Source organism: Syngnathus scovelli, chromosome 4, assembly GCF_024217435.2.
Source record: "Syngnathus scovelli strain Florida chromosome 4, RoL_Ssco_1.2, whole genome shotgun sequence".
NCBI lineage: Eukaryota > Metazoa > Chordata > Actinopteri > Syngnathiformes > Syngnathidae > Syngnathus > Syngnathus scovelli.
In genome coordinates, this window is record NC_090850.1 from 12,876,157 (window position 1) to 12,896,088 (window position 19,932).

A 19,932-nucleotide genomic window follows, 5' to 3' on the forward strand; every position below is an offset into this window, starting at 1 on the left:
GGGTCGGGCGAGGGTGGATGTGGGCTACCGGGGGTTAAATTTCTCCACATATTGTTAGCTTCAGACTTTGTCCTGTGTGTGTGTGCCCGTGTTTGTGTGTATATTTGAACTATGTTAAACGTGGATTCTGACATATATTTATCCAAGCCGTGCGTGATGAGTGTGTCCATGTGGTTGCGGACAGGCATGCTCTCCCTGTTAGCCTTCAGTCAGACTAAAAGCACGCATCAGCATAAGGGTTTGATGTAGATGGGGTGTCCCCTTTCTTTCCCCTTCACGTCTTAAGGGATCAGCAGATCAGCCTTTCTGGTCTTTACACCGCATGCTTTGGGTCCACCATTCTCCCCGTCCGCCCTCCCTCTCCAACCCACCTCATCAGGGCCGCTGTGCCGGGGCCTATCATCTTTACCATGTACTGTACTTTCCTGTGGTGTTCTCTGTTTCTCTTTGACCTACCATAAAGATTTACATTTTTTTTGCCTGTGATTCTAATTAGAAAGTGTGCTGTCATTAGACACAGTGGAAGTAAATAAGACAACATATTTACCATTGGCTTCTTTCCTAGTCAACCACCTTCTCCAGGCTCCAGTGTTACTCCCTAATTAGGGTTGGCTCATTAGAAGCCACAGCAGCAGCATCTGCTTTGCAAAGCCTCTGTCAGCCAAACTTTACTAAAGCTAATGAATCCTCTTTGATTTCTTTTTCAAAAAGTCACTTATTTGATTAAATTAACAGGATTTTTTTTTTTTTTCCGTCGCTCTGAACAGTTGGGGCCATTTAAAAAGTAAGAACGATTTGATACTATTACCCTCGCTGGTTAAAACATGGGCAAGGAATTCAACTCAAACGGCTTTCATGAATTGAAATCTTTTTCGTCCAGCCAATCCAATCTTTTTTGATCAAACCAATGGACATGCTGTCTCTAAAAAAAAAAAAAAAAAAAAAAAAAGAGCCCCAATTGGGCCCACACATTGTCAATGTTTAGGACTCATTTGTAAATATTTTTTCATTATTTCATGCTTCAGGGCAAGTTCAGAGCATCTTTTATTTTCCAGGCTTTGCACCAATTTAATCCGTGAGGTGAATCTGTTCTGACTTGACAGGAGTTACTCGGGCAGACATGATGCTATGTTTTTGAAAGCCAGCATGACTACACCCACATGCATTTCTTTCAAGTAATGCTGCAAAGTGGATAGCAGTGTTTATATCTCCTGTAACTAATTGTGCAGTGGGGGGAGGGCATCGTGCCCTTGAAGAGACAATTGTAAAATTTAACAGGATGATTTTGTAAACAATGAAAATAGGGGGGAAATGATCTCTGACTTTTTTTTCTTTTATCTCAGAGCGGTGAGAGGACACAGCGATTATTCAAAGTAAATACCTTATTCCTGCGCTAATCTACATCCTTCTGTCAGAATGTGTTCTAATTAGAGGAGAAGCGTCAGTAGAAGGACATCACACACTCTGGTTGGAGATTGGCCAACAATCAGGCCACGATTAAAGGCAGGGTTTGCTTCAGGGTAGGCCCATTTGCTTGGATTGCACTCGTGAGTCTTGGTGTGGGTGCGATCAGGGGAGAAAGGGATAGAGGTGGAGGGACGTGGCATTTAAGACATTCCTCAAGTGAAGAATCCCTGCATCTTTTCTCAAGCAGTTGAATTAGGTCAAAGGAAGCTTTGTGGGTGCATATCTCTGCACTGGACTTCATGTGATGATGGGATAAGTCCTTTCTTAGACATTTAGAAGTCATCATTTGGACTCAAAATGAATTATTTTGTGATCAACTGCATCTGAGGCCTTGGTGGAAAAAGCCAAAGTGATGTAACCGCTTTGAGTCCGAAGTAATCTCCCAGTTTTCTGTATAAAAGTGACACAATTCACATTACTGCTTGGATTTTCTTTTTAGAAACATTTTACACAGCACAGTTGTGAAAGACTTTTTCACATTAGTTTAGTGAAAATGGGGGGACTGTGAAGGAAGACAAACGAATATGAACAGAGAGAACGAGTAAAGAGGAAAGAGATGTCTTCAGTGTCTGTCTACTCCCAGTGGGCTGGACTCCCCGAATCCCCCCCCCCCCTGCTTTTCTGCCATTATTTGATGTAATGAAAGGAGAAAGTGTGTAACATTGAGATTGTTAATTAATTTAGTCTAACAAGATGAAGATAAATGAAACCCACTGAAGGTTGACTAGGCTAAGGGGCCCACTTAGCATTCCTCCTACCCTCTAGCTCTGTCTCTCTCACTGGCTCACAATTGTGCACTGCTAATAGTGAACCTCTGTGCAACTCTCACCCCACAGGAAGTTTACATATACAAAGTGGATATAAAAAGTCTACACAGCCCTGTTCAAAAGCCAGGTTTTGTGGTGTGAAGAAATGAGACCAAAATAAGGTAATTTCCACTATAAAAATGTCCTAAAACCTTGAAACTTACAACTCAATTAGATAAAAATAAAAAGATATACATATATTTTTCGAAATTATTAATTAATTAATCATATTCAAACTCATGTTAATTGGGAGTCACCACGCACTGGCCACGTTATAGGTCACAGTAATGATAAAATAGGATTCATTTTGGTCTCAGTTATTATCTTCTATAACGTTGGCATTTGAACAGGGGTGTGTAGACATTTTATATCCCACGTGCGTTTACAGTAAATACATAGCCCGTTTTTCTTTGTCTTCGTTCCCCAAGGAATTTGGCCAGATTTGCAATGGAGCATAGATTAGCAATTATCTAATGGAGTCATGTTGACATGTTCAATAAAACTCAGCTGACATGCCCGATTAGTAAATTAGTCATTTGACTTGCTCAGTGTATGTGCAGAATCACTTGTCAGACATGACAATATGTGATCTTGTCAGTCACATCTATTCATATAGACAAGAGCTTTATAAACATCTGCTAAACGATACAACATTTGTCCTCCAAATCAGGCCTCGTGATGTAAGTGGCCCTTCTGTCAAACAATGTGCCCTTCCACACATTTCAGCGACCGGAAAGCAAAAGGTTGTTTTCTGTGAAGCCAGACCGTTGACTTTTATGTATCTGAAGACTATCAGGGCCTTTCTTTCTGAGTGGACCCTTTGTGTAGGATGTTCATGACAGTGCAGTCCAATCATTATCACTCCCATTGTTTACTCTCGTTGTTCTGAAGTCCTTAACAATGGCTTGTTGATTGCATGGAAAGCATCCGAACAACTATATCTTCTGTTTTGTCGGCACACCCTCATTTCAAAGTGCAATAGTTGATAATGGCCTCATTATTGTTAGTCTTGTGGCTGGCCTCAAAGGAAACAAGAGGCACATTACTGTTTACTAAAAGGTCGATCAGCTCATCACAAAAATTCCAAGCTAAGAGAATTGTAGATGATGAGTCTTGTTTGTTACTTAAATGGTAATCGTTTTTTTAAAACAACAATATAGGATTTAGGCCGATTAGGCTCTTCAATGTAATGTGTTAATCAAGATTACTGGCGTATAGAGGAGCTCACAGTTATCTCAGTCCATGAAACTGTTGTGCAGCATTGTTGCTTCTAACTCCAAAGTGGTTCTCTGACTTTTATTCACCATTTTCAGTAGTGCTCAGAGACGCTGAGCAAAAAAATGCAAAGTAGATAGTTTTTTTTTTCCCTTTGTGTCACTGCACTTTGTGTTGGGCTTTGGCTACATCATCAGCTAGCTCTGTGTTGAACGACTATAAATCAGACTTGAACGGTATTGGAAAAGGACCGCCTACATAAATCGCTTTTTGTTGTTGTTGCTGAGGTATTGACTCAAGTACTTTGACTCAATAACAGTGCCTGAGTGACATTTTTAACCACCACTGTTTAAACACAATCCTTAAAAAAAATCTGCTGTTACAGTATTGTTGCACTGCATGGTCATAATAACGTTTTTAAATGGTCTTTGCTTTAAAACAGCGTTCGCTGAAAAGGGAGCTGAAAGAGAGCTGCTTTTCTGAACGTGAACCCTCCCCAGCTATAATGATCCATGACTACCAAGGAACAGTATCTGTTTCTCTTTGACTTTTATGTCCCTTATTACAGCTGCAATACGTCCGCTCGCATTAAGCTAATTTATGGCTGAGGCCAGCGCAACAGCAGTATAGGTTAATGAATTTGGCATTACTAATTAAATGTTATTGAAGGATGAATATGAATCCTGCGGTCAGACATGAATAGCAAGAGAAGGCGGCGTAAAGGAGAATGGGACAGAGGACTTTTTTGCACTTTCACTTTACTGCAGTCAGACAAACCCTGAGAAAACCCTAAGATTGGAATGGGAAGGCAGTATGATGTGGAGGTGAAGTGGAGGACAGACGCAAAGTGCTCCTTATTAGATGCTCAAGAATTTTCTTTTCTTTGTATTCATGTGACAATACAGCATTTGTAGTAATAATGGGCAAGGCAGATTCTCCGACTAAAAACAAGATTTTTCCAGCCCATCAAGTATGATCTGCTTGAGCAAAAAGGGATGCGGGAATAAAATAATTGTACATTTATGTGAAATATATATTTATTATGTGAAATATTTCCCCCAACCTGTAAAAACAAGTCTGTATATAAACTGCACATTAAACCATTCCAATCCATTAGTTGCCCACACCAATTCTTATCAAATTGTGGTGAACACGAACTGGAAACAACTTTATGATTCATAGAAGTTAATGAGGATGTTTTTATTCCACATTGCATCTCTTTTTGGGGTGTTAGTGCCTACATTTTTTAAAAATCCTAAATCGCTAATGGCTCATAATAAATATGTAGTTCCAAGCTTACATTTCACACTTGGTGAAATATCAGATATTCTTTGTGAGAGCTAAAGCATTCAATTTCGATTTCAATTATAATGTTAGTTTAGTGATTAGACTTTAGTCCTCCAGGAATCAGACCTCTCAGCTCCCATCTATTCCACTTCCCCTGCAATCACATCCCCTTGATGAATTGCGCATATAATTACGGAAGTTACTGAATATGCAGATCGCTGCTGACTCCTCGTGTGTGGTTCATATTGCATCAACTCTAACTATACCAAACATTTTTTTTTTAGGGTGAAAAGTCACACTGATAATGAGGTACCCTCCGTGAGCTCACGTATAGTATATGAGATCATGCAACATTAAGAGTCATTGGTGTGACTGCGTTTTTGTGTACTCTTGGACAAGACTCTGGTTAAGCAGATACTTGGCACCGTGCAGTCAGGTGCGCCATTACAACCAGTCTGAGTTGCCGGCCAGCTCGTGTTCAAGGTGTTTATGAATGTGTCCAGCATGAGGTATTTCTTCCATGTTAAGGTGCGTTGCTGCTGTGGTCTTACGCCCTTCCTCATGATGCAATTCTCAGGAGCGGCTTGAGCAGCACTTTGCAGGCAGGCACACCCACAGGAGGGGGAATGGGAAATTATGAAGCTTCTGGTAGTTTTATGAATGCTTGCTTAAAATCTGATCCATGGGAGAATTTTTTTTTCTAGAATGCTATGAAAATACATTTTATTGCATGTCATAGTGTGTCGTGACAGTACTTTATGATGACAATGATTTGTGAAGAAAGTTCTGCCATCTCTTTGCACCATCTTGTGCTTCTATTTTAATAAGCATGAAACCACTGCGTTTGAGGAAAAACAACCATCTGAAGGTGTCAGTCATTTGATCTGCACTTTCAGCCTTTCAACATAGTTTTTGTTATGATAAGACTCCATTACGGATAAGGTGCTTTTCTGCGGTCACAACATAACAGGTCTAAATTTTTGCATCAAATTAGAAGCACGAGAGGAGCTAGAGATGAGATTTTCTTTCCCCCACAGGCCATATGTATTATGCACTACTGTCAAGTCACGTTAGCTTTAACATGATGACAAGTGATGACAAAAAATCCTATAGTCACTTTTTATTTAGGTAAATAAATTTCTATAGAATTTATAGCCCAAAGCATTTAGGCTGTCTTGTTACATGCTCAAGAATCTGTGAAAGATGCAGCTGTTACCTACACTTGAGTAGAAAGCAAATAGACAGACACATGGTTCAGGCTCGTGTGTGTGTGTTTGTGGGTGTGTGTGTATGTGTGTATGTGTGTGTGTGTGTAGGTGCAGAGCAAAAACACTGTCGAACAACTTGAATGCTGAGCCCCTTATCAAATGTTTGTCTGGCCTTCACTCACTATTTGTCTTCTGTTTAGTTTGTGTATCTTCAAAAAGATTGATTATGGTCTCTATGCTATTTTGACCGTGGCATTGGTAATTTAGGACCAAATTTGGATTTCAAACAATTACTCATGAAATCACTTTTAAAATGATTTTTTATAATAAAATAGAAATATTTTGCGCGAATGTTTGACAATAGTCTACTTTGTATAAATTAGGCCTGCGTTGAAATTAAGGGATGCAGTTTGACATGAGCAGATTATTTCTTCGCGGACCCCGCGAGCCGAGCTGCTCTGCGCCCGCGCTGTAGTACAGCTAAGCATCATGATTGCGGTGGCAGGGAACCACAACAGAGACGGCCGGGGCGCGAGGCTGCCCAGGAAACACAGGCCCCATAGATCGTGCCCAACCACACACAAACGGTGCTGCAGCACACTTGTGGCTTTTCAAGAAAGTAATTGACTTAATTATTTCAGTTCAAAGTCTGCCCTCGCCCAGTGATTCACAGTGTCTATTAAAAAGCAAGTCGTATTAGTGGAGCCAAAGGCATCTCTTGACCAGCTGGAAAAAGGGATTATGGAGGCTCCCGCTTTAATAATAAAACCAGGACAATGGATAAATATGTCTTTATTTAACAATTGACATATAAAATGATTTACACATAGCTAACAAGAATTTAAGAATTGCAATGTGTTATCACTATTTTTCTCATGTACCAGATTCTAGCTTCTCCCTATATAATATTTTCATTCTCTTTCTTTTTATTTTATTTTTATATGATACGTTAATTTTGTAGGGAGCCCCATTCGGTGGATCACAAATCCCCACACTATTGTATGTCTACCGTTTCAATGAGATGGAGCAAATCAGCCGTCTCTCGCCACCAGCCAGGAGCAGTTAGTTGTGGTGTGCCATTTTGCATTTTCTACTTTTATTTTATTTCTTGATTTTTTTAATTTTCTTTTAATATTCTAATCTAATCAAGGTTGGAAACACTGGTCTAAGCAGTCAGACACAAGGTTTGTGTCAGACTGATGAGACATTTTGTGTTTCGGTCAGCGTTTGAGCCGCTACATGCAGCGCCCACTTCCTTGGAGTGCTCAGAACATTTTTCTGTTCAACCATGACTGTCAGCCCGGTGATTTTTATGACCGGTATGTTTCACATTCATTTACTCAACTTTTCTCTGTGCCACCCGTGAGTCTCAGCATTGCTAAAAAGCACTACATTCATGTCTTCTGTGAACCAAATTTTGAGGCAATTACTAGGATCGGTGAGTCGACCTATTTTTTTTTTTTTTTTTTTTTTATCAGCTGTCAGTCATTTGAAATAACTTTTAACCGTCTCCAAACAGAGCTCCATCTAGTCTTTCACATTTGCCCTGCTTCTTCCTGTCCAATCTGTCAAAACGCCACACGCTGTTGACCATGCTTTCTATTCAGTGTGGGCAAATTAATTGGTTTCAGTGGCTTAAATCAGCAATCAATGTCAGTTTCCCAAAAATAATAAGGCTTAATCATAAATCTTTGAGGAGTGGCTCGCCTGACCCTTCTTCCTCATGGCTTTCTGGTGGAGCAAATGAATTACCCCTGTTTTGATTTTCCAATTGACGTGTCACATGAAACTCAGCTACTCCACCCCCATCCCCTATTCCATTTCAGACACAGGCTCCAAAGACGAAAAGGAAGAGAAGCAACACTTTTGGTTCTGAAGAAATATACTATCTGCAAATGACAATTTGCTGTCTTTTACAAACAAGTCTCCATGACCCACTGATACAGATACAGTAATCCCCCCCTCAATCGCAGGTTTATGTTCCAAACCACCGCTTCATGTTTAATTCATTAAGGCCTTCAAACGCATTTCGAAAATAATAGAAACATATTTAAACACATAATGAGAGAGACGTAAGAGCGACAATTATTGAAAATATTGTACAAGGCTATGCAAATGTTCCAGTTTCTTAAGCAAGACTGTTAAGCACTGGGGCACTGTGCGTTCGCACTCCAGATGTCTTCTCCATTGGCATTTCTACCAATCCCACTTACTGTGCCAATGATGACCTCATGGCGGTAAGACTAAAGACCGGGGCCCACATTTCCCCTCCCATACTCTTCTTCTTCCAAACATAATCTATTGTCTTTGAGCATTTGTCTGCTTGAATCACCCAAAAGGCCCACTTTCTGTTTCCCGACTTCTCTCCTATTGGTGTTTTGATGCCCCCTTTACACCTATTGTGCTTCTCTTTGGCAACACGGGATGCTTCTCCTGACTCTTGGCCACCCCCACTTCACCCCTCTGACAACTATAAGAGATGTTATGCTTGATGTGTTGAAGGGCAGTCATTTGCAGCAAACTTTGCGGCACACAGAAGAAGTTATCTTTATAAATGACAGAGTGGACATGGCTTGAATGGCGCTTTGTTTACGGTGGTACAAAAAGGGGGCCCCGCTCTATATTTCATCTGTCACCGTTGCTTTTCTTTCCCTCAACAATGCTTGATTGTTGCCATGAAAATTTCACGTTCCACGGACAGGAGATTTCTGTATTATTATGCTGCTGCCAAATTCCGATCTCTGTTTTCCTTCTCCTGTTCACAAAGGGCTCATAACTTACTGTCAACTGTGGAAAGCCACAAAGCTCTACTGTTGCTCGGCAAATAGGCTCTTGTTAGTGGACGGCCCGACTCGCTGTGATGTTTGCCTAAGTGCTGTAGAAACGCAAGACCCTTTGGGAACGCCAGCGCCCAGCAGGTTTTGTGAAAAGTTGGGAGGAAGAAAGAGAGCATAAGAGAGAGGGTAAAGCATCAATAGGGTTTCCCGTCTGCCTTTAGTTTTTTGCCAAACGGTTTAGTTGCTCAGGCCCCACTGTACTAACTTTCTCTAGTTAACCGTACACCGTTCATTGGGTGTATAAGGTGAACTTGTATGTATCCCGAAGAAGTGAGAATTATGCCATCCATCTCCGACAGAGTTTTCTGGGATCAGAAACGGGGCCACGGGCACAGGGGAGGAGGTAGTGGAGGAGAGGGCGTGGAGGGATTTAGTGTGTGAGTGCTCATCGACCCTTCCTGAGGAGTCAGACAGGAACACTTAAGCACTCTCACACCTGCGTGTGCCTTTGCCTTGCGCGGCGCAAGGACACCGACCATGCAGCCATGGCAGCTGCACAAGTGTTTAAAGTGAGCAACGAGACGCTTCCTCTTGCGGCATATTATTGCAAATAATTTACCCTGCAAAGTAATTATCAATACACGGCTCAATATGTAAAGTGCGCACTTCAGGTGGCTTGCTTAATTTGCTCTGGGCGCCTGTCGTTTCGGTTTTAGCAATGTGCTAACGGTGGCCATGTCTAATAGAGAAGGTATCAGGAGAGAGTGTGAAGTGGAGATGAAGTACAGATGTAATTGAGTTGACTTTTTGCAGGGGAAGGTCAAGAATAATGGCGGATCAATTTTACAAAATTAATTTGGACAACCCTCCAGCCACCTCATCGCAGTAGTTGGAGAAGTCTGTATCTTCCCGACCATTTACTTTATTAGAATACCAATAAGTTTAATTACATTGTTAGCTGAGCATCAAGACATTCTAACAGAGTGCACAGAAACGACACAACGTGTGTGTGTGTTTTCTTTCTTTTTCTTTTTGTCCAAACTCCCCTGCTGGAATTTCTCAGTGCCTCAAAATGTGACTGCATCTGCCATTCAGCGAGTGAGTGTGTGCGGTTTACAGCCTTTTATTACGAGTTGATTATGTACCAAGAAGGCTGGCAGCTGCACAGCATGGCACAATCACAATAGAGGGTGATAATTTAATTGTGCTAAACGGTGGATTCCGTGTCAATGCTCCTCCAGCTGGGAGCTGTCAGGTAGTAATATCTCATTATGGCAGGTGAAGAACCCTGAGGAACCCTACCACGACACCTGTTAGAACAGGCGGAACCCCTGACGGGAAACGAGCAGATGATTTTGTTCATCTCGTGCACACACACACGCACACATCTTTAAATCCCCAAAGTAATCGGTTCACAAACTGTATTCCAAATGTTTATACAATCATGCATTGTATTTTCTTTACATGGTAATTCCAGTAATTAGACATTGAAACAACAGTCCTTGGGGCTGATTAATGGCTTGACGACTCTACTTTACATTACACTAAAACGGATTGATTTATAGACTGACCACCTTGATTAATTAAAAGTCTGCATGAAGCCATATTTTTTTGTTGATACATTGTTACACTACAAGTTGACTGTGATGCATAACTTCAAGGCACATCTTGTAAGGCATTTATTAGGTACTAGGAGGTCAACATTTTGAGATTTTTCTACAATGCACTCCGGTTTCCTCCCACATCCCAAAAACATGCTTGGTAGGCCGATTGATCACTCCAAATTGTCCCTAGGTGTGAGTGCGAGTGCGAATGGTTGTTTGTCTCTGTGTGCCCTGCGATTGGCTGGCAACCGGTTCAGGGTGTCCCCCGCCTACTGCCCGATGACGGCTGGGATAGGCTCCAGCACGCCCGCGACCCCCGTGGGGACTAAGCGGTTCAGAAAATGGATGGATGGATGGATGTGATGGAACTCGAATAAAAGTGGATGAATTGATGACATCATTTATTTCTTTTTTTCCCAGTATAGTACAGCTGTCTTCATTTTTTTTCACGTGGACAAGTTTGTTGTAAAAACAGAGGGCCTATTTTGACAGACAGGCAGCGTAAATAGAAGTAGAAAATAAAAACAAATGATTAAAAATACAACTCAACATTTTGCTGAATCTAGTTGTAATTAGTGGGAGCCCTGCGTGTTATTTCTTCAACGAGCCAGCAGGGCTCGTCTTGTGTTTCAGAACATCATGTGTTCTAAGATGGAACATCATAGGCTCCCCAAAAAATTGGCATTATGCTGTTTCATAATTTTTATAATTCCGTAATTCAGCTTTGCAGACATATTTTGCAAGTAGCTGCGGTACCGATCTTTTATGATAAAATATTTCCACACTGCGACATAAAGCGACATAAGTTTTGTTGGTGTATATTGTGTGTAAAAGTTTCATGATAACTAAAGGTTTTATTAGCACACAGTGATTGTCTTTGCATTATATGGCATATAATTCTGGCTTTGGAAGTTGCTTTCCTCCTCCTTGTCGGGTCTTGTGATCAAAACCAAGAGGTACAAGACGCTAGCAGTGGGGTGGATGTGTTTTATGGTACCTGATGATAAGTTACTTGTCACCAGTGTCAATAAAAGGTTAATGGTGTGACCAGGGAGAGCCAGCAGAAAGATGGCCCTTTCACCATAAAAGAGCAGAACGCAAAAGTGTGCATAGAAGATGCACAACGCCCCTCTCTAATTCTTTCCAATTAAGCAGAGGTTGTTTTGCTTGACGCTGAAACATTGTCACAGGGAACAGTTCATGAGTCAAAACATTCCAGGCTACATGAGCTTGTAGCCAGGGAACATAAGTCCCTCTCCTTCAATATTGTCAGCTATATATAGTATATAGCGAGCCCTACTGTTTGGGAGCTGCCCCTTCCCCTTGTGGCTGCTTCCCGTCCTCAAAATCACTGGGGCTTTGTCTTCGAGAAAGTGGGCAAGAAGACAGCATTTCATGCCCTTATTGATTAGTTTGGCTTGTTAGCTGTCCATTGTTATGGCGCGATCAAACATGAGGGATGGCAGCCTGTCGAGGATTTATGAACTTCAAGCTCACCATTTTTTTTTTTTTTTCTGTTTGCCATATAAAGGCATATTTGGGGCTTGTTTTGGGAGAGGTTAAGTCACTCCAAAAGTTCCAGAACGTACAAACATAGCTGTTTTGTTTGCATTTGAGGCCAAGCCTGTATAAAGTGTGATTTCTTTTGGAGAAGATGATTCATTTATACATAGTTACACCCACACTGAAAAGAATATGACTTCTTATTTTCTTTTCATAAATTGCTTTTATTGTGTCAGCGCCGATCTGCCTGCTGCTGAGAAAAGCCTTTAGATCACCTCACTGTATGATCCCCGTACCAGTATGAGAAATAAAATGTCATACTTGCCATTAGATATTTTCAAAGAATTATTTCCCCTTTCGGTGATATGAGCTGGTATTGTATGGGGCCTGTCAGGGGAGGGGGCGGGGCCCAGGCAATTCTCGGCACTCTTTAGCTGCCTGAGTGCAAAACCTCCTTGCCCTGCTAATAAATTATTAAGTGCTGCTGACAAATACTGTTATGGAGCCCGCCGCAGATCTGTTGCATTCTTTAACAAGATTGCTGTTGACACATGTTACAGGAGGATGGAGTCTCCATCGCTCTCCCTCCGTCTCCTTGTCTTGCTCACGCCTCAGCAGTTTGACTGATGGCTGGAGACTCAAGTAAAAGTGCCTGAGAGACTGAATATTTTAGTGGTAAAATAATGCCACTTGATTTAGTGTGTAATACAAAAGCAGTGCTTTGTTTCACTCTCACACTCCATTGAGGACAAGGCGTTTGTTGCACTCCAGGCTCGGGCTTTTTGGGTGCATTAATAAAAAATCAGTCAGTATACGAGCGCTCGAACGTCCCTCGGCGGACATACTCGCACACGTCTTCCCCTTCGAACTACCATTTCTCAGACCTCGATTACATTTGTGATGTGCATTCTGAGCTTTGCTCGCATTTGGGGAGTTTCAATTAACACACAAGCAAGAAAACTATTGAACGGGTTATTAAAATTGAAGGCCGGGTCCCGTTACATAAAGGAGGCAACACATGCAGGCACAGAATGTCAGGTTTTCAGTCAGGTACCTGACTTATAGGACGTGTTTGTTCAGCTGCTGAGACACATGACATGAACTTAGGCCACCTTTGTTTTCGCCCACTCCATGTTCAGGCCGATCTATCACAGTGAAGCAGTGTGTGTTTGTGAATGTGCAACACTTAAGTGAATATTTGTCAGGCACATCGACTGCCCATCGTAATTATACTTTAAAATGTTCACTAGATATTAGTTCCAATTACTTTAGTTTGGTGTCTTTTATCAAAATCATACAAGGTAATTATATCATGAAGATTAGTGTAGGTCAAACTTGCCGAATTATGTTAAAAAACAAGCAGTTGCGTCTTTTTCTGATCCATCCCCAAATTGCTAAATTGGATAAGAGCAACATTAACATACCTTTTTAAAAATCGAAATACAATGAATTTGAAAATAAAAATTGTAAATGGATGAACGGCTAAATTATTTGTGAGGTTTTCCTTTTTTTTTGTCTCCTGGCTGATAGCCTTACTATCTGGCTGACCCACTGCCTGAGTATCTTGGGGTTTGGCCCAGGCCCCAAGCAGGCACAGTTCCAGGCTGAGATCAAGCCATCCATCTGCATTAAACAAAAGATTAGGGACCCCACAACCTGCTCCAGACCCCTCATGCAGTCAGGTTGAACGTTGTAGCACCAGTGCACGTTTTTGTTTCGTTTCAAACGCCAACAAGAGCAACGTCCTATCTATTTCCTTAAAACCGGGAGGAAACATCACAGTTTTTGTGCTTCACTCGTTGTTATTTAGTCAACATTAATAAAGTGTCATTTGTTCACTCAACAGCAGAGTCATGTCTACCAAGCAAGCCACGTCTCCTTTTGCCTCTGTGGTTGATGGAGATGATGCCATGAGCCAGGATCACTTGTCTTGGGAAAAAGAGGAGACGGCTGACGCCCACTGCACACCGCAGCTGCCGCTGCACAATCTGCTCCATGGAAAAGCCCATCCCGATGAAATTCAGCCGCTAAGCAGCGTACCTTCAGAGAGTGACTGGGACAGCTTGGTGTCTGCCCAACAACGCATGGTGAGACACAATACAAAACAAAGACATGACTTGAAAGAAAATAAGAGAGTGTGGTGTTTTCTTCTGCAAATAATTTGCATTCATGGGAAAAAAATCTGGGGAATCCTACCATTTGCTACCAGTCTAAAACAAGTTAGTCTTTAATAATCCTTTGTCTTGCATTTATCTATATGGGTAAATTGCATAATACCTGCAAAGAGGTACAGCCCTTGATGCATGGTCTTTAGTGTACTCGGACTTTCTTTATATTCCTTACATTACATCCACTATAGTATTGGGCATGTCCAGACCATGAGGGGCCCTAAAAGAAGGCTTTGATTAATTTCTAAATATAGTCTTCATCAAAGTTTTAGCTCATGGTGAAATCGAGAGAAGAGATGTTGGCAAAATTCAGTGAAACGCAACATTGAATTCTTTAGACTTCCGTTTTAGACAAAAGTGCACACTACTGTATTACTATGCTCCCCTTGGTGTTGCAGATCCGGTCTCAGTAGGCCCTCATTGTCCCTTGCTTGCACAAAGAAGCCGATATTCTATCCATAGCTCCAGCCTCTCAGAGTCATGAAACCTCTGAGGTCTTCGTATAAGCAGCTCTGGCAAAGACTAAAGCATCATCTATTCTCAGAGTAAACAGAGGAACGTTTCCCTAAACATTAGCCACGACACAAATCCCAACTGCATCATGGCCAAAAGACTTGGCCTTTTCTGCTTCCCTTGAGCTTGCATTCTTGCTTCTATAAATGAAGCATGTCTTGTCCTTGGTGTTGTTCGCCGCCTTGTTGCTTCAAAGCTAAATTGGCAGCCACTTTCCAGATGCTGTACGTTCTAAGTGCATAGCTACTTTGATGTTAGCGGAATGAAGGGCAGCATGAGCACTTGTGAGCGAGATGCACACAAGAGGCAGGTGGTTGTCTTTGACAGATGGCAGAACAGTAAAGACACCCAGAGGGCCTCTGAACTAGCTCCGCAGTTGGTCGACCCTCAACACCACAGGATTGCAGCACAACATATTTCTTATGCACACACATATGTACATCCAGGCACATGAACAGGTTCAGTACATGAATATTTCTGAGTGACATGTTGTAAGGTAATGAAAAACTTCCATTCCATAAGCTTTATGTAGTGAGACAAGACGATGTAGCTTTGTATTCCACTGGCTGTTGCTAAGGCAATGAGAAAAACAGGATTGGGTTATAAAGATCTGACCATTAAAACTGTTTGGTTGCTATCAAAGGTTGACTGTTTCATGAAAACAACCGAAGATGAATTGCTGTAAGCCGAGGGTGAGAAGAGTGAAGGTTATGCGAGAGAAAAGTATCAAAAGACGGCGTGGCGTGATACAGAGGAGAAAATAGAAAGAGAGGAATGAGAGTGTGTTGATTACCTGACTCCACTGCTGTGCCATGCGTCTGTGTAGGCTGTGCCCTGAACCCGTGCCAGCTGATTAACCCAGCAGTCCTCCACTAGCTTCAAGCACTCTCCACTGTCTCTGCCACGCCGCATAATTATCCAACACAAGGTTGGGAGGTGCACAGCAGGTCGGTCAGTCGTGCCACCCTGGAGCTTGGTACCAGACCACCCGACACACCGCTGCAACTCTGCCTCGGGCGCTACATGCCGCGCAGGGATGAGGAATTGGCCCTGTCCAATCTTTCTTTCCCTCCCATCAAATCCAGATCCAGAAATTGGATCTGCTCTATGATTAAACCTCACATTGTCTGTTGGATATCGAAACGTTTCCTCTCCTAACTGTGAGGGCAAATGTTTAAATCACACCTAACTGTTCCCCTGTTAAAGGCAGAGGCTCCTTGCTGCTTAGCGACCTTCTGCTCCACAAACCATAATTAACACCACCTTCTGTCAGATGTAGCGCTCAGCCGTGGCCCGTGTGCCGACCATAATCTCACATCTGCAGCGTATCGCTCTCTCTCGCTCTCACTTCCTCTCTCCCGTTCAAGCTACATCCCATTCTTCCCGTCTCCCTTCATGTGTGCTCGTGCACAGGGAGCACTCAGCCAGACGGCTGGAGACAAGACCCTAAGTTAAATACTAAACCATGCACAGGTGGGACTGAAAAAACAACAACAGCTTGAGACAGGACACAGATTTACGACGTCTCCAGGCACTCAGCTGAGAATCGGTCGGCACTAGAAAATGAACAAATTACACAGCAGTCACCTGAACACAAATGCACACTCAAGAGCAATTTGACGAATTACAGTTGGGATGTTTCTCTGTCTGCTCTCGGCAGCCGAAGTCAAAGCGCATCATGAATATACCCTATGCAAGCGCACCTAATCATTTCATCTCAATTTTCCACATCAAATCCTATTTAGCAGTGCAGGGACTTCTATTGAAGGCACAATGCGCTGCTATATGTAATCACGACAGCAACCATTTCATAAATCCTGTGCAGTACTCAAGTTGTGTCAGAAAGCTCAAAGGAAGAACCACTCATCTCTTGTCATTGTGGCCCCTTTGTTTGCCGTACAGGAATCTGACAGCAATAAAGTATGTTCGCTGTACTCCTTCCGCAACAATTCCACTTCCCCGCACAAGCCTGAGGAGGGGGCGCGGGAGCGAGGCGACCTGCTGAGCGCATCAGCGTTTGGAACTCCGGAGCGCCGCAAAGGAAGCCTGGCAGACGTGGTGGACACACTCAAGCAGAAGAAGCTGGAGGAGATGACAAAGACAGAGCAAGACGGTAGGGATCCCCGCTCCGTTTGTACTTTTGGAGGAAGAAAAACGCTTCCTAGGATTGCAGCTTCCAATGTGCCTTTCCGTCATTTCTGACTTTCCTCTTTAGCTCCTTTTCAGCAATACTATTTTTTACTTGTCAAATTGGCTACAAATACACTTGTTACACAAACTACTTCATCTCAATGGCATTGCCAGTGCAAAACCAGGAGATAACACTATGAGGTCTTCTGTATGTCCTATCTGAAAGACGTCTCCCCATGTTGGCGTCTCCCTCCCACAGCCTGCAGTCTATAAAGAGTACAGTGGTGAAAGAAACAAATATTTGAACAAGCTGCAGAAACACATCCCCCTTCTTAATTAGGGCAGTAGTAATGTAACTACATCCAATCAAATGTTGAACCCCCTTGGGAATGCATGTGTCTCATTTAGTGTCTGGGGAGCTCTTAGCTTAAGCACTTCATCAGATGAATAAATTAGACCTCTCTTAGCCGAAAAATAATTTTCTCTTCGTCTGTTAAGTGTTCGTTAGGTGGTCTTTTTATTACACCCGGCTGGACATGTGGGACTTATTGTTTCAGAAGAAATCAGTGTGCATACAGTTTTTTTTTTTTTTTACTGTATATAAATCACTCTGAATTAATTCTTGGAGAGGTCCCATTTCGCTGAGAAAACCGCATTTTTCTACAAGGCTTCAGAGCTCCGGTTATGTTTCATACCGTACGTGTCTCGTCAAGTTGATTTTCACTCTGAGATCTCTGTGGTAGTGCCGGGCCTTATGCTAATGAACCCCAGCTGCTAAAGCCCGGTTGGTGCAGTAAATTTAAATGGTCAAGTGCATCTTGTACTCCAGGGCCGTATGTCATTGCAGGGAGGAGAGGCTGCGGTGGAGTGCCATACAGCTGTTTTAATCTCCTGTTAATAATAGAGACTTGGTCTGCCTCATGCACTGTGTCTCACTGCCACCAAAATAAAGTCCCTTGTCAGAGGAAATTAGTTTCTATGAAGGAGAAATGGCAGATGATAGGATAGGCCACAAAGTTCAGAATACTGTTCCCATGCTGCACGAACTGAGAGACACTCAGTTTTGGAGAGCACTTGAGGAAGCTTCAGTGGTGATGATCAGTGATTACTGTAAAAAGGAGGGAGAAGGACTCTCGAGGCAAAAGAAAATAGAAACTTCCTGAAAACTAGTGAAATCCAATCACTACTTCTTTGTTTTTGGAAAGAGATACGACTGAAGTCTGAAAAGGGCAGGATGGAGAGAACACAAGAAGGTTAGAGAAGCCATTTGTTGTCTTAATGACACCGCTAATGTGCCGCAAGCAACAGATGAGCTAAATATACCGCTTATCTAAGCATGACAACTGTTGTGTCCAATTCGGCCGCTTTGGTGTCTGCGATCGGGATCACCGAGGTCCTCGGAGACTGTTTGCCATCTGCTACTATTCTTCTTGGGCTTCCCTTGCCTGGTCAGAACACTTCATTGTCCTCACGGAGTTGGGATTAGTGGTGACCTTGAGAATTTTGCATCAGAACATTCTTAATGTCTTGTCAGTGTTATTTTTTTTATTTTTTATAATGATGTAATGCTGCTGAGCCTCACAATTACTTCTAATCACTGAACTGGATACATTCAAAACAATAGCCACAGTGCTTAGTGTTGGACATATTATTGCTTGGGCATTCCTTTATCTTTGAATTTGTAGCCTGCCCTTTTACCCCCTGTATCCTTCTACCCTTCTTTTCCATTGCAGGTCCTTAAAGTGCTTTAAGTGCTTGTGACTGTGCTAATGAATGAAAATGTCCTCCAAGCAATGTGGACCGCATTTAGCTGAATAGTCACCTTTGCTGTAAAAGCCCTATTAGGTGCACTTGCCAGCTGGGCTAAGGATCGTACGCCATGTTTACTTACTAGCTATTGTAAATGCATTATTTATGGTTACGGACAGCACTCGTCAAGAAATAAACATGTAGAAGGGGGTTGTGGCGGAGAAAAATAGCTAACATAGTTAAAAAAAATAAAAAAATAAAAATCAAGGTGACTGTATGCAAGAAGAACACTTTTGTAATAATGTACTAATATAAGTCTGAATCAGTACTCTGCAAGTCAACACAGAAATACTCATGGTTGTTTCAATGATACGGACAGGAAATTATCCTTTCAATTTTCTCTGACTCGGTTCTACTTGTTCAATCACCTGTAGTTCTAACAGCACTAAAATTGTTGACTTTCTCTTTGGTTATCCTATTGTTGCACAATATCTAGAGAGAAGTCGTGTCTTGAATCCACAGAAGGAAGTAGTTTCAACCAACCTTTTTGAAAACACTGACCAATTTTGCCATTTAAATCTTTGACTCCATTTCCAAGAACTATTGTATAAATGGGGAGAATAACATGGTTTGAGGTCAAGCAACCTGTCAGCATGTGTGCTCATTAGACACTGCAGTTAGTTGGCAGTGTGGACTTTTTCACTTATAACTTTAGTTCACAAAATACTACAAAAATAGCACATTTTACACCAGTGACTAGATTATTAACAGCCAGCCAAACAGTAAATGTGATTGTAACCTTCTGAAAAAATAGTACTTTAAAGTGGACATCAATTGTAACCAGTTTTGGGCAAGATACTTGGAAATTGTTGTTATTCTACTGTATATCATTTCCCTATTCACTAGAGAAATTTAATGTTAAAAATGTTAAATGTTAAAAAACCCAATTCGTAATTTGTAATTATACAACTGCACTACAAATGAACTCTTAATTCTGAAAGCTTTAATTAATGCAATGTCAATGCTTTAGACTAATGCAATGACATCCTTTTGTCATCCTTCTCAATTAAAGTAGGATTTGATTTTTTTTAAATGATCAAAAAAAAATTTCTTTTTAATAGACCTCACCAATTACTTTTTGGGGGAGATAAAATATATTTTTCTGTTAACCAATAATAATATTTCAGAGCAACATTTTAGTTTCTGCTGTCTTCTCATTTCTACACATTACTGTTCAAACATGCTCAAACATGGCGAATAAAAACTCTTGAATCTTGAATCTTCCTTCACCCTCACACATACTGACACACATACACGCACACACATGCAAAGTTAGATTGTGCTGCTGCACGTTGCTATATGGTGCAAGGTTAACTGGTTAACTGTTTACCGACTGGGTTGTGATAGCATAGACACACCTCTTTACACACCTCTTTACCCTTCTCTGCTATTGTTTTCCACTCCACGGCATTATCGGACAATTAAAAGTTACATATATTATTTCC

The 19,932-nt window shown here is 41.8% G+C and overlaps 1 protein-coding gene across 5 annotated transcripts in view; it reads left to right on the top strand.

The window, feature by feature from the left end:
* The window catches only part of sox6 (SRY-box transcription factor 6), a 124,843-nt gene that overhangs the window by 25,590 nt on the left and 79,321 nt on the right, over positions 1-19,932 (top strand). For all 5 annotated transcript variants that reach the window (XM_049719004.2, XM_049719008.2, XM_049719003.2 and 2 more), the window contains 2 exons: positions 13,714-13,954; positions 16,451-16,661. In XM_049719004.2, the coding sequence (XP_049574961.1) occupies positions 13,714-13,954; positions 16,451-16,661 (452 nt within the window). The remainder of the gene's footprint in view (positions 1-13,713; positions 13,955-16,450; positions 16,662-19,932) is intronic.